The 13,954-nt window shown below is 46.4% G+C and overlaps 2 protein-coding genes across 2 annotated transcripts; both read right to left on the bottom strand.

Moving 5' to 3' along the window:
• Positions 1–754: 754 nt before the first annotated feature.
• tyrp1b (tyrosinase-related protein 1b) lies at positions 755–6,052 on the bottom strand. The gene is made up of 9 exons (XM_019256342.2): positions 5,964–6,052; positions 5,007–5,368; positions 4,624–4,732; positions 3,800–4,013; positions 3,322–3,526; positions 1,855–2,022; positions 1,366–1,545; positions 1,138–1,284; positions 755–1,058 (listed from the first exon to the last, which is right to left on the bottom strand). Exons 1-9 carry the CDS (start codon positions 5,975–5,977, stop codon positions 853–855), a joined length of 1,605 nt encoding a protein of 534 aa, XP_019111887.1. The 5' UTR covers positions 5,978–6,052; the 3' UTR covers positions 755–852.
• A 397-nt stretch (positions 6,053–6,449) lies between these two features.
• LOC104930935 (A-kinase anchor protein 12) lies at positions 6,450–13,593 on the bottom strand. The gene is made up of 5 exons (XM_010745832.3): positions 12,411–13,593; positions 11,293–11,589; positions 10,558–10,675; positions 9,734–9,844; positions 6,450–7,273 (listed from the first exon to the last, which is right to left on the bottom strand). The coding sequence occupies exons 1-5, from the start codon at positions 13,591–13,593 to the stop codon at positions 7,099–7,101; spliced, it is 1,884 nt and encodes a 627-aa protein (XP_010744134.3). The 3' UTR covers positions 6,450–7,098.
• Between the last annotated feature and the right edge of the window lie 361 nt (positions 13,594–13,954).

Here is a 13,954-nt window from a genome sequence, read left to right as displayed (position 1 = left end):
GAGCACAATCTGTTCTCTTAGAGATGTGAAACTGGTTGTCAGAGGCACAACATTCACATATATATATAAACTTTAATGCACTTGGTCGCATACCAAGTGGTTATTTGGGCTATTAAGTGTGAACTAATCACATCAAACCATCATGAGTTGATCACTTGTTTATCAGGGATACGTGATGCATCATGATGGACTATATGATTTGTCTCCTAATTATAAAGTGTTACCTTGTGTCGCAGTAATGTGTCACCGCCACATGGGGGCGGTGTGTGTGTTCTGTTCTCTCATGAAGACATGGACATGTGCACGGGGTTTGATCTGACTCATTGGTGAGAGGCGAAGTTAAATGTATGTGGTTTGATTTGCTTGTTAGCCTCGGGCTTCAGACAAGCAACTTCACGCCTGCAGCAAAAAGGCCTCGAGTATTAAGACCTGTCCGTGGTCTGTTTGCACCATATGGCGTATTATTGGAGTGCAGAATGAAAGGGCGTGGGATTACAGACGCAGCACTTTGCATGAACATATTAGTAACATGTAGCTGGGAGCTGAAGAAGAAGCAGCACTGCAGGGGAGAAAGAGTCCCCTGTATTGTCTACGACTAGCACATTGCCTGTTCATTAAAAGCTGAACAGCTCCAGGTTGGCTGACCTCCTGACTTGCAGACCGATCTCTTCTGCTGCATGTGTCAAAAACAAAAGATCTGCCAGACTCCACCAGCCCTGCAATTTATAGCAAATATCCCGACACAGATTCTGGGTTCAAAGCCAGTTCAACTTTATTAGAAGAATTTGGGGGAATAAAAAAAACAACAACAAATGCATGAAACTGTTAAGGCCTCTCTGGAAAGGCGCGGATTCAGACAACAGACTGCGATTTGCCGAACCTGTGTTCGTCCTCTGAGTAGCGTCGGAAAGTCTCTCCCAGCAGCGGCTCCAGGGCCTCGGCCGAGCGGTAGGAGCGGGCGCGAACGGCGCAGGCGATGACGCCACCCACCACCGCGACCACCAGCACCGCGGCAACGATGCCTATGGTGATGATCTCAGACAAGGTGTAGGCACGAGCTGTGGAAAGAGAGTAGAAGGGTCATTGGGTTTTTGTTGATTTGAGTGTGTGCATGTGTGTGTGTGGACTGCCACCCACTTGGCCACTGGACCTCATAGGAGTACCCCAGGTTTTCTGGGGCAGAGAGAAACATCTCCGCATTGGTGACAGGAGGCCAAAAAGGAACCATGTTGAATCTCCGATTGTGCCCGATAGGAGCGTTCTCCTCAGGGTAAACTATTTCACCTGCAGGATGAGCCAAGAAAAAGTAAGTTTATACATCCATTCATCCTCCAGAGTGGGTCACATTTCTGGATCTGCGCGCACCTGCTCGGTGCCTGGAAAGCCACTCGTCAAAGATGGCATCGGTGAACGTGTGCAGCAGGACAAAGATGGGGTCGTTGGGCGAGAGGTGAGTCTGTCCGCCCGTCCCGTTGAGGAAAAGGTGAGCCAAGTTGTGGAGGCTGCGGACCACGGGGTCGTACATCCCCTGGGGGGCGCTGTAGCCTTGACAATACAGAACAACAAAGGCGTTTAAAGAAATCTCTGATTTACCAAAATTAGGAACAACAAATGCCGTGTTGGAGCTTACCATATGTGCATGTGGGTGGAGGGTTTTAGTGTGTGTGTGTGTGTGTGTTTCTGGCTTCGCGTTCGTATCTGTGCACTCACACAGCACTTGAGCAGCTTTGTAGTCTGAGCTGAGCTCGACTGAACCAGAATATCTTTGCTATGGTTGACAGGAAAAATCTTAAATCTTTAAAAAAAAAATAAAAAAATGCTGCTTTGAATGTGAAACGTTACACATACACACACCTTCAATGGTGTTCCTGAAGCTCTCGGAGGAGGTGGAGTAGTAAGGGGGGGTGTCGAAGGTGTTGAGCTCCAGACAGTCCAACACATCCTGGGGCTCTGGCAGCCTCTGCACCATGGGTCGAGCCACGTTGCCCGCTGGGTTCCTCCTGATGGGACTGGTCTCTGTGCCTGGGTGATAAGGACAAGAACCCAAGGTCAGAGATAATATTATCTGACGCAGGTGAAATGAAATCACCTCCAGTTTGTACAACAGTTACAGCTCGCAGGCAAAGCGGGAAGAGGGATGATTAAAAATCATTATTTAATTACTCCCCTAATTCCACGTAGGAGTCTTAACTGGTTTGATCAGCCCCTAAACACGACAGGATGGCACTTTTCTTTTTAAATAATTCACCAGAAGTCAACAGTAGTGAGTGCTCTGTGACTGAACACAAGTTTTTTTCCTCCCTCTTGTATGCATGATCTCTTTCCTTCTTTATTTTTGTGTGTTTTCACTCCCACACACACACAAACACACACACCCACACACACACTAGTGCATAAACAGAAGGCTACATAACTGACTTGTCTGTTTGAAGATTATTCCCACAGATCAAAGGAATCAGTCGACTGCTGGATTCCTGTCTTCAGCGAGCACATGAGGCAGGAATGAGGCAAACCCGCCCCCTGTAACCTCGTTTAAGGAGGCGATGCTTGTTGACGCAGGAAATACCGAGGCCTGTCATGACTCTCTAAGGGGATTATTGAGACCGATCACTCACACTTTGGTCACTCACGTGTTCCTAAATCCCTCAGAGTCTTTACATACAGCCTACACATGGAGAACCCTTTCCTCAACTTAATGTGTTTGCAGTAGATCACCTAAAGTTCATTTTCACAGCGTTAGTGAGAGTTGCTTGTTGGGATTTAATGGCCCAGCATGTACAATGCGATGTAGTGGCACCTAGAGGTGAAGTTGCAAATTGCAACCGACTGAATACTCTCCCACGCCTCGCCCTCTACTTCTTAGCATGTAAGAAAAAACTCAATCGAGATCTGCGTTTGCTTTGTCGGACCCGCTCTCACTGTAGATATAACACATCGATTCTTATATTCAGGTGATTATACACTCATGAAAACATACTAATAGCCAACAGATCTTCCTAAATCTTACACACCCGACCCTTTAACATTTGAAAAATGATGCAGTGTTTTCAAAATCAGCACTGTGTGGTACTTTGGATGCACACAGCGACCGAGAAGAAGTTGCTTAACAAGACGAGTTTCAAACAAACTGTAGTAATAGCGAGCAATATCGAATGCAGCACAACAGCTGTGAGGTATTATTTATAGCAGCTTATGTTCTACATGCTCTTTTTATGAGCTCTTTGCCCTCTTTTTCCTGATGCAGCTGAGACTACACTCTACATCAACGCCGCCCTCTTGCACACGCGTGCTCCTGCAGACAAACAAAAAAAACCTCCTCACTGTTGCAGACGGTGCCCAAAGTGTCGTAGTCGTCCACGCTCTCGCAGATGACCCTCCACTGGGAGAAGACGGAGTTGGAGCTGATGGAGTTCATGTCGAAGGAGCTCCTGGCTCCCAGCAGGTCGTCGGTGCAGATGTCACAGTCGCTGCCTCCGATGGCAAAGTTCCAGTAGGGCAGAGCGAATGAGGGGTCGCCCAGCATGTCCTGCATACGGTCATGGAGGGATCAATAGATACATGCTGCTGTAAAAAATACATTTCTTTGCACTCTCATTCACCCCGTGCTTCACTTTCTTACAATTTTCCACTCGGTATATGTTCTCCTCTCTCCCTGCTCTCCCCTTTTTTCCTCCAGGACAGGAATCCGTCTCTCCAAATCCTCACACTCTTTCCTTCCTCCCCCTTATCATCCCTTCTCCCATCCTCACTTCCTTCTTCATCACTCCTCTTCCTCCCTTCCTCCCCCTCTCCTCCTCACCTGCATGTCTCTCTCCAGTTGCAGCAGATGAAAACGGTGCCAGGTGACAAAACCTGGGCCCTCGTGGGAGAAGTCCACGCCGCCAAAGCTGCTCTGGCCTGCCCCCAGGTAGGTTTTACTGACTGAGTAGTAGTGGCTCCAGACAAAGTAGTTGTAAATGGTGATGTTCTCAAACTGCGGGGTGTTGCCATCGGGCCCAAACACCTCCTGGTACCTACAGATGACAGGAGCAGCAGGGGAAACGTCACCTTCTGTTTGCCCTGCTCATGCTCTTGTTTGCCAATGAAGAAACAAACTCAGGTCGGTGGATTCGATGTGTGAGGACACAGGAACTACAAACTGATACACGCTTTATTTCTGCATGTGAGGCCTGTAGTTGAGATTCTGGGCTCGGCCGTTAACACAGAATGAAATGATTATTTTTTATTAGGAGGTTAAAAGGCTTCTCCTACCTGCAGCTGTGAATGACTTCAAATTTTAATCTACTATAATCCTCAAACTGACTCGGAAGGAGCTTATTCACAGATTTATGTAGTGTTACTTAGAAGATTATAAATCCCATTACTCCTGCCTAAACTGATAATTTGTTCTTCCACCTGCAGCTCAAACAGAGAGCTGCCATGAGTGATTTCATGATTTCACTGATACTTTTAAAAACGCTGGCATGCGTTCACCCACAGCTACCGTGACTGAGCTTTCAACTGCCAGACCCAGAGTGTGCAGGACCTCGGGCAAAACCGTCTGTTCCACGAATAATGCTCAGCCTTCCTTTAAAACTCATGAATGTGTTAAATACTGTAGCATTTGATATGATCACAACACACCGTCGCGTACAGATGACCAGGTCAGGGTGCACGGTCCTCTTAGCTCGGTCCAAAGCGCTCACGAACGCCTGCTTCTCTGCTGTGCTCATCTGCATGATATTCCTCCTGACTGCAGGGAGTTTGATGACGGAGGAAGGAGAACACAGAGGGAGACATGAAGGGATTGTAGAGATGTAGGAGAGGTGTGGGAGGAAGGAAGAGAGGAAGGAAGAGGGGAGGAAAGAAATATGTTATTAAAAATTAACACAGACATTTCTTTTCTCGAACAATAAATCCTGCCTTCGTTCCCTTGACTGATTTGTATTCCGACATCTTTGAGGCCCTGTGAGATCTTACAGGGTAAAGAATGAGGTATTGATCTTAGACAGCATCAGTTCTCTTACCAACAGAGATCCTCTCATCACAGTTTGGTCCAGTCAGCCCGTGTCGGCATCGCCCACAGTCGTAGCCACTGAAGTTGCCATTACACTGGCAGGTGCGGTTGAAAAATCTCAGGGGCCACCTTTCTCTGTCATCCCGCCCGGCGTATGGATACTGGGGCCCGTGGCGCCGGTTGTCTGCAGCGATTGACACACACTGACCCCTACCTGTGCTCGAGCCGCACTCATCCCCGGCCACCCCGGGCGTGAGAGACGGGCAGCACTGGCCGCTCTGAAGCCCCTCGGGGGTGACGCACTCCCGGGGGAACTGAGCCAGCGTTAGGGTGGCACACAGGGTCACCGCCAGGACGCCCACGGTCCACATGCTGCCCAAATCCAGAGAGAAGGAAAGGTGAGCGTGTTAGGTACATCCATCCATCTTTTTCTAAAGATGTCCAGGGTTGTGAGGGGAAAGAGTTTTTCCTAGCACACGTTTGAAGCCCCAAAAAATTTCATTTTACTGCAGACGCACACTTCAAGAACAACTCGCTCGCTTTGTGTTTACTTGTTAAAGCCAATTGTCTTAACATTATTCCAAAAAACTTCACTTCTTACACGCCCCTGCAGGCAGCACGAGTTGTTATTCATAATTCACAAAGCCATTAGCTTTCAACTCTTCCATGTTCAGAAATGCTTTCAACAATAGACGGCGAGAGATGATGTGCGTCAACCTTTTTTTTTGAGTTAGATTTGCTTTGTCTTTTTGAAGCTTGTTGATTAGACGATGAATGAAGGAGTGACTGAAACTGAAAAGTTACTTGGACACTTTTGCAGAGATGCTGAATGAATGACCGGACGTGCTACACATGCAGCATCCTGCACGCCCTCAGCTCGAATTAAAACTTCATTTTTTCATCATCTAACTTTGTCAAAAGTTAAAGAAAGACTTGTTGCATTCATCAGTGTAACGTGTTCCCCTACCTCTGACTGTGCATGCTGCTCCTCTGTCTGCAGAACTGAAGCCCCCCCAAGAGTCGGCCTGTTCTTGCTTCCTGGCTTAAATAGCTACTGAGCGCATGACCAGACGTTGTGTAAGCACACACACACACACACACACACACACACACACACACACAGTACACATGAATACACTTGAGGGTTCAAGTCCTTTTCAAACATTCTCATTCATATGCCTTGTGATCATAACCGGGATGACGCCAGAGTGTGTTGTTCAGTGTGTGTGTGTGTGTGTGTGTGTGGTCGCATTCAACATACTTGAGTAGATATTGAGGCAGTAAAAAAATATGATGATGGTTTGTTATCTGTTATCAGGCGTCTGGGGGGGGATTCTGATCATCCGTGTGCACAAATGAGTCATTTATCCCGTGTAATTTTTTTATTTGTGTGTATTAAAAGAAAAATCCACGCTGGGAGGCAAGAACCAAAACACAAATTCAACATTATCATTTTAATTTGGTACTCTTCAAATCGTAAATGATGATACAAAGGTGAGGTTATGTAGAATAAAAATGAAATCAAAGTTTTAAACTTCATCTCAAATAGTGGAAAAAAAAAAAAAAATCATGTTTTGTTGGTGAGGGCCAGCGTTGCACACTCGGCGAGTCGCACTGAGTTTCTGATAAAAACTGGAAAATTGTTCATACCTTTTTTACGCCGTGTTCAGCAGCTTCGTGCTGAATTTTCCTTCACAGACAGATTCACAAAATTTGTTTGATCACATTTGCACACACACACACACACATGCATTTTTAAAACGTGCTCCACGTGTTCGCTCATTCGCAGCATTCGAGTGCGCTCACCTGTTAATGCACACTCCCACACTTCCACACATTTGTGTTACAGTCTTTCTTTCAGTTTACACAACTCACACACACACACACACACAGACACAATCACCGGATACAAATGTGTTACATATACAGTTTTTACAGTCAGAATCCAAGGCAGTCTGTGTTGGGTTGGTTTGAACGATTTAGGGGAAATTTACTGGGTACATTGGAAAAGGTTGCAGGGATGGAGAGTGGCTTTTTGCAGGGTTTTATTTAGATGCAACAGGAACAGACAAAACAGTTGGACCCCCCCGGCCTCGTCCTCCCTAGAGAATGGAACTCCTGAGGTCTTGCGAGGAGTCTGGTCCCGGTCCAGTGTTGGCCGACTCCTCTGTGGAGCTGGGCGGGAGGTCAGACATGGGTATCACATGCTCCTCTTCGTGCTGCTCTTTGTTTTGGGCCAGGGTTGAAGCCACATCACATGGGTCAAGTGCTGCTATCCTGGTGGAGAGGACAGAAGGGCAGATGGCGGCTGTTTGATAGCAGGACTAATCAGGGAAGCTGTTTGATACAGATCTGCTTGAAAACAAAGACAAGGCTGATTCTGATGGGACACGATCAGGAAAATTTCAAAACACAAACTTAATTTAATGCGTCCGTAATGGCTTTCGAGCTGCTGTTGAATATGGTGCTGTGATTCGAAAATGCGAATAATTTCACTCCAAGGTTTATTTAATGACTTCTACGCCAGATGGAGAAGCGTACAAAGCCGCGGTGGAAGGAGACACGCTCGGAGGTAATGACACACCCAGATATAAATAGATCACTCGACATTATTGACTAATTGCAGGTGACGGCGTCCTGGATGAAATAATGTTTAAAAGTGCTGCGTGCGCGTTAACGTGCCCTCGCTGATTCACCCTCAAGGGTATCCAAACTGCCATGTTAATTGTCATTCCAGATGTATAAAGCATGTGACGCTGAAGGGCTCGCCCAGGATGCATCGTGGTCATTCGTTACTTCCTTTCGCTGTGATTGGCCGCGGTGTGCAGCAGGATTCTGCTGAAACCTCACGAATCCCGCCAGAAACACTTCATATCTAAATCTTTGCTCGGTCAGGTTAGAGCTGTTTCTTGATCTAAAGCATTTTATGTCATAAAATTATGAGGAGATTCAGATTAATTATTTTACTTTAGTCCCATTTAATGGTCAGTAACCCTCCATGTCTGTGTCCCCGCGTCTAAAACCTGGACGTAGTCTCTGTGACGTCCTCGCAGACTGTCTAAAACCTGGTCGTAGTCTCCGTGACGTCCTCGCAGACTCTCTGAAACCTAGACGTAGTCTCCGTGACTTTCCCACAGACTGTCTAAAACCTGGACATAGTCTCTGTGACGTCCCCGCAGACTGTCTAAAACCTGGTCGTAGTCTCCGTGACGTCCCCCAGACTGTCTAAAACCTGGATGTAGTCTCCGTGACGTCCTTGCAGACTGTCTAAAACCTGGACATAGTCACCGTGACGTCCCCGCAGACTGTCTAAAACCTGGACGTAGTCTCCGTGACGTCCTTGCAGACTGTCTAAAACCTGGACGTAGTCTCCGTGACGTCCCCCCAGACTGTCTAAAACCTGGACGTAGTCTCCGTGACTTTCCCACAGACTGTCTAAAACCTGGACGTGGTCTCCGTGATGTCCCCCAAACTGTAATGGTGCTACAAGTTACCAAGTTCTCAGGAGAAATAAAAGAAGTTCTGTTCAACAGCTGTCAGACACTTCGGCTGGTCTGCCTCGGGATGATAGCACGGTCGAAGTCAGATGCAGTCCTTCCTTGTGATTTCAAAACCACCATTTTGCCTTTTGCACGACTTTATATCATCCCGAGTGTTTTAAAAGTGTGTGAACGCTGATGATCTCCGTCAGGCTTTTCTCGTGACTTTCACAGTTCGTACGCTCGCTCGAATTTGTTTGCGTTGCATCCTTTGCGCGTACAAAAAGTGCTTTTTATCGTTGCGATGACACCGCTGACTTTAAATAACGCTCTAAAAGTGACTTCTGGTGTTCGTCGGCAGCGTGTTCTTAGTGATTCCGTCTTTCAATGACAACTGGATTGTCACTGCTGCTATAAAGTCTCTTAACAAGGACACATTTCAAGATGACTCCTCCGCCGACTGTTTAATAATTCAGTGTTGCTTTGTTACACGGCGGATTTCTCTGTGTGTCTATGCAGATCTACCATAGAAGCACATGCATGTACACTTCACGTTGCACCTCACTCCCCACATACATACAAGCACTTTTAGCTCATTACTGATCTGAGCCTGCTAGTCCTGATTAGGAAAAATAGTGGTGTTACACAGTAATGCTCTGGGTTCACAGGAATCACACTCTCATGTGACCCAGCGAGCAGCCGACTGAGCACATAGCTTTACAAAACAGCCTGGGGGTGGAGAGGGAATCAGCTGAGAAGCACACAACTGATGGTTCCTGTGAACCGCAAGTTTTTCAGGTCAGCGCGCTGCGTTTAGTCGGCTGACAATGGACACGTCTGACACCCGGCTGGTGTTAGTGACAAGGGGACTGATACTGTAACAGTGGCAGAAAATCAGACTCTAAGAGCGAATGTGGGAGGCAGAGCTCAGCGAGATTGTGTCAACCTTGAAATGGTTTGAAATCAGACAAAAGACATGCACACTGTTTTTATCGCTCCCAATAAATCGAAGATGCTAATGTTTAGAAATCTTCATCCTTATGTTCAATCTGTGAAGGCTGTCCATGAGATCTTTGTTTTATTGAATTTACTTGGCGGTATATCTTTTGGAAGAAGTGTTTGTGTTTTTCTATCCAGCAGAAATCAAAAAGATTTGGGAAAAAGTCCATGTCAAGGAGCACTGGACCTGATCCGATCAGTATGAATCTGTGTGTGTAACCATTAAAGATGTCAGATAGATGTTTACATGTGAACATACTGTTGAGTGTCCCCATTGCCTACGGGCAGTGTGTCGTCGCTGCAGTCGCCTCCCGTAGCCGCCTCTGGTTCAACACACCCTTCCTCGCATGCCCGCTGTTGGGTCAGGGTGCTGCACACAAACACACGAAATCTCAAATATAACTGTTGCCCTTCTACAAAGTAACTACATGCTGCATTTGGGCCATGTGGTAAAAAAATTACATGAAACTAGCCGAGCATATAACACAGAGAGAATATTCTCTTTCTGTCAGAGAAGTACTGAAGCAATGCCGTGCACAGTCTCCTCATGTCATCATCTATCAGTGTGGTAATGTTAGCTGCAGCTTGGGCAACATGAGAAGCAATCAACGACCAGCACTGCTGCAAGTCCCATCTGTGATTGTGGCGCTGTCGGTACTACAGCGAGCAATCAGATGGCTTATTTCAGCTGTTAGAGAAGAAGCACTGGGATACGATTGGTACTTGTGTGAATGCTGCAGACTAAGTATTATTTTAATTTCCATTCATAAAAAAATAAATAAATAAAGAGATGAAAAGAATCTGTTTTGCAAAGACTAAAGCTAGAACAAAAAAAAAAAATCATGCTACAGTATGGTAAGATTAGGGTTGTAATGGAAATCTATTTTTGCACGGGGCTGTTGGATGTACAATGTAGCTCAGCCTTTCCAAATGATATGAAAAGATGGCAGGGAATAATATTGGCTCAAAGTTAAAGTAAAGGACATCTGGACTGTACTTTCAGAAAATGTTTGCGCTGTCAAACTCTTTTTAAAACGAGCGTTGCTGTTGATTAAGCACACGGAAAGCGGTGCCACCACCTACCTGTTTTTGTTACGACATTTAATGATATAGATGATGATCACAACAGTCTCCAAAACCAGGAAGACTGCAGCAGAAATAGCCCCAATCTTCCACGCCTCCAGTCCCAGCTCATTTGTCTCTAAACAGATACATTAAGGCAGAAGAAGAAGAAGAAGATGGAGGCATTGGATTTAGAGGTTAAAATGCAGCAATTTACACTTCAAAAACAATAAATCTATGCTTTGCAACAACTGAATCAGCTGCCCATAAAGGAAGCAGTGCTCTGACATTCATCTACTTTACATTTCAGAGACAAAGTATCTTTTTTTTTAATCTACCATCCAGCTGTTTGAAATTACGCTCGCTCCAAGGGGCATGAGTGTGATGCATCGGGGCGTAGAAAGAGTATGAAGTAAATACTCCTCATCCATTTTAGCGAGGCAGAAAATAGCCCATCATAATAATGACGAGATGGTCCCCAACTTTCTGGTCTTCCCCCACCAGTGTGTGGAGTGTGTGCTCCACTGCTGCTTATTCGAATGGAACAACGTCAACTTGGCCATCTGCATGTTTTGTTGGCAGAACCACCGCCATGATCTGTTTTCTTCTTATTTGTTCTACCCAAGTTTTTAAGCTGCAGAAAATCTGCTGTGATATACAACCAAGCCCATTTATAGTGTGATATGCAGTTCTGAAACTTCACTTGAGAACTGCGGGAGATCGTTTTTAAAGTTCAGTTCTTTTTTTCTGTTTTACCTGCAGTTCCAGCTTTATCTTCCACCAGCTCATTGGCCTCCCCCGGTTCCTCTCCTTGCGCCTGAGGGGGTTCAACTAGAACATCCTTCACTGCATTATCCAGTGTAGGTTGGGCCTCCATAGGGTCATGTGGCAACAGGTCATCAGTAGGGGTGATGATCTCGTTGCCGTAGTCAGATTTCTCACTAAGGGTGTTCTCTTCGGCCTCCACCCCACCTAAGGATGGGCTCGTGGTGGGAGCCTGGTTCTCCGCGCCAGCAGCATCTTCAGGCTCTGGGGCAGAGATCACCAGCACTTCTAGAAGAGGGGTTTGGTATGTGACACACACATGAAAATGAAGCCAAGAGGCCAAGGTTTAAGGTTTGTCGAGTGGACCTATGGAATGTAGAATAATGCGTAGATGTGCTGCAGCCGAGAGTAGCAGGTGGATCATTATTTGTATTCGTTTGTAGGCTGACTCAAAGAAGCGGAGTGTCTGTACAGTGCAGAATGTGTACTTGACTCATCAGTCTTTACAGAAATCATTGGGCTTTAAGAGAATTTTAGAAGTTTCGAGTGATAAATAATTAATGTTCATGTCAAGACACTCAGAGTAAACATTTTCTCAAGTGCTTTCTACCAAAAGCTTGTGGAGACATTTCAAAAACCTGACTGTACATCTGAAACCAGAGCAGCTGAATGTTTTCACCGCAGTGTGTCAGGACATGAGCTGGTAACCAGTATTATTGTAAAGTGCATTAAAGCAGCTTATGATCTTCATTTAAGAGCTTTCCTCTCTTAGAAGTAGGTTAAGATGCAAACAATGCAAGCTTAACCAAAGCTGCTGAGTCTAATAACTGAACGTTAAAAGATAAATACCATTGCAGTTTTAGGTTTTTGTGACCCACATTCTGAACAGGTTTTACATGCGTCAACATTTTATATTGTTATTAGATAAGGAAGTAAAGAGAATGAGGCAGCTGCAGTGTGGAGATTATTAATAAAATGGGATATAGAGAAGATTTGGATTCATTTGAAAGATGTTCAGCACTGAAGCCAAGTTTAAATTCCTTTACACAAACATGTTCCCAACATTTCTGCTTTTTTTTCCCCCCCTCCCGATTGGAACCATTTCTCACCTTGATCCTCTTTTTCACTGCCATGTGACGTCTCCAAAGCAATCTGCTCCTCTCCTGCTTGTTGGTCACCCAACCCCTCATTTACCAACGCCACTGATTCCTCCTTGGTGACACTCTCTCCATTTATGTCAGCCCCTTCTGCTTCCCCCACCTCTGTACCTTCTGCTTGTACCTCTTCAGCACCTCCTCCCTCCACCGCTACATGGCCTCGTTCGTCCTCTGTTTCTGGTGTCTCGTTGTCCTTCACTATGTTTACCTCTTCCTCCTCCACCGGCTCTCCTACTACAGTCTGTGTGGTCTCAATTTCATGATTATCAGAAGACGGTACTATGACCTCACCTTCCGTTTCATCTACCTCTAGAAGTTCTTCCTTTCCCAATACATCCTCTTTCTGCTCCCCATCACCTTTTACCAGACCAAGGTCAGACTCTACCAAAGTCTCCTGCTCTGGCTCTCCACCTACAGCTTCCTCCACAGCAGCTGTGGTTTCCTCTGTGTCTGTTTCAGCTGCTCCCTTTGCTTCCGACAGCTCAACCTGCTCCTTGTTGTCCTCCTCCCCTGCCTCCTCCTCCACTTCCAAATACCCTCCTGTCTCTTTCAAAGCAGCTGCGGTTTCCTCTACGACTTCATGACTGACTTTGGCGTCTACAGACTCATCTATAACCTCCACGTCCTCCGCTTCCCCTGCTGTCATCTCCTCCACAGATTCGGCTGCAGTCTCAACCTCCCCCTCAACAATCTCCTCTTCAGCAACATCATCAAATGCATCCGTCTTTGCTATTTCCTGCTCCTCTTGAACACCAGTGTACCCCGCCTTGGTGCCAGTATCTTCGCCCTCCACCTCCTCCTCCTCCACTGCCTGCAGCTCCAACACCTCTGCCTCTGTGTCACTTCTAACTCCTCTCTTTTCAGCCCCCGGTGCATCCTCCTCAACTGTCTCCTGTTCTGCTGCCTCATCTGCTTTTGTTTCACCTCCCCCTTCCACCTGCCCCAGAGCTGCCTCCACCACCCTCTCCAGCAGCTCCTTCAGCACTTCCTCCGCTCCGCGACCCTCCACCTGCTCCGAGGCCTCTTGCACAGCCTGCTGCACTTCCTTCAGGCTAGGAGGGGCTACCATGGGTGCCACCTCTGCAGGGGTCAGCTCTGGGTCCTGGGGCGAGCCGTCTTGGCGGGTAACCACCATGGAGGATTGGATGGAGGTAGATGGACCTAAGGAGATAGTATCAAATGTTTGTCTTGTTTTGCAGAGGCTGTGAACACCACACAAACCTGGACTCTATGAGCAGTATTGATACCACTCAGGTCCATGGATTGTGTGGCACCATAATTACCACAAAGCACCTATTTCCCATCAATTCATTCTTTCATTCCTATAGATTCAAACTACGAAATATGTGCACACATGAGTGAAAGGCTCTCCAAATTCGTGGTGTGCAGGTGCTACTCTTTTAATCAAAACCCAAAGACCACCACATAGACAATCAAACCTATTTGCATAATGCCACCTTACCTTCAGACATGCAGTGTTGTATCAACAAAACCAC

The sequence above is a fragment of the Larimichthys crocea genome, chromosome X (genome assembly GCF_000972845.2).
Source record: "Larimichthys crocea isolate SSNF chromosome X, L_crocea_2.0, whole genome shotgun sequence".
Classification (NCBI taxonomy): Eukaryota; Metazoa; Chordata; class Actinopteri; family Sciaenidae; genus Larimichthys; species Larimichthys crocea.
Note: the sequence above shows the minus strand (reverse complement) of the source record. Positions and strands in the feature narration are given on the sequence as shown.

Excerpts from the sequence above, each read along its gene's own strand:
- tyrp1b (XM_019256342.2), bottom strand. Across the intron at positions 4,014-4,623 it reads CTGGTCATCTGTACGCGACG|GTACCAGGAGGTGTTTGGGC; the intron begins GTGTGTTGTGAT and ends TGTCATCTGTAG. Across the intron at positions 2,023-3,321 it reads TTTGGGCACCGTCTGCAACA|GCACAGAGACCAGTCCCATC; the intron begins GTGAGGAGGTTT and ends CTTATCACCCAG.
- LOC104930935 (XM_010745832.3), bottom strand. The coding sequence starts at position 13,593 with ATGGTGGTTACCCGCCAAGACGGCTCGCCCCAGGACCCAGAGCTGACC. Across the intron at positions 11,590-12,410 it reads CAGTGAAAAAGAGGATCAAG|AAGTGCTGGTGATCTCTGCC; the intron begins GTGAGAAATGGT and ends CCCCTCTTCTAG. Across the intron at positions 9,845-10,557 it reads AAATGTCGTAACAAAAACAG|CACCCTGACCCAACAGCGGG; the intron begins GTAGGTGGTGGC and ends GTTTGTGTGCAG.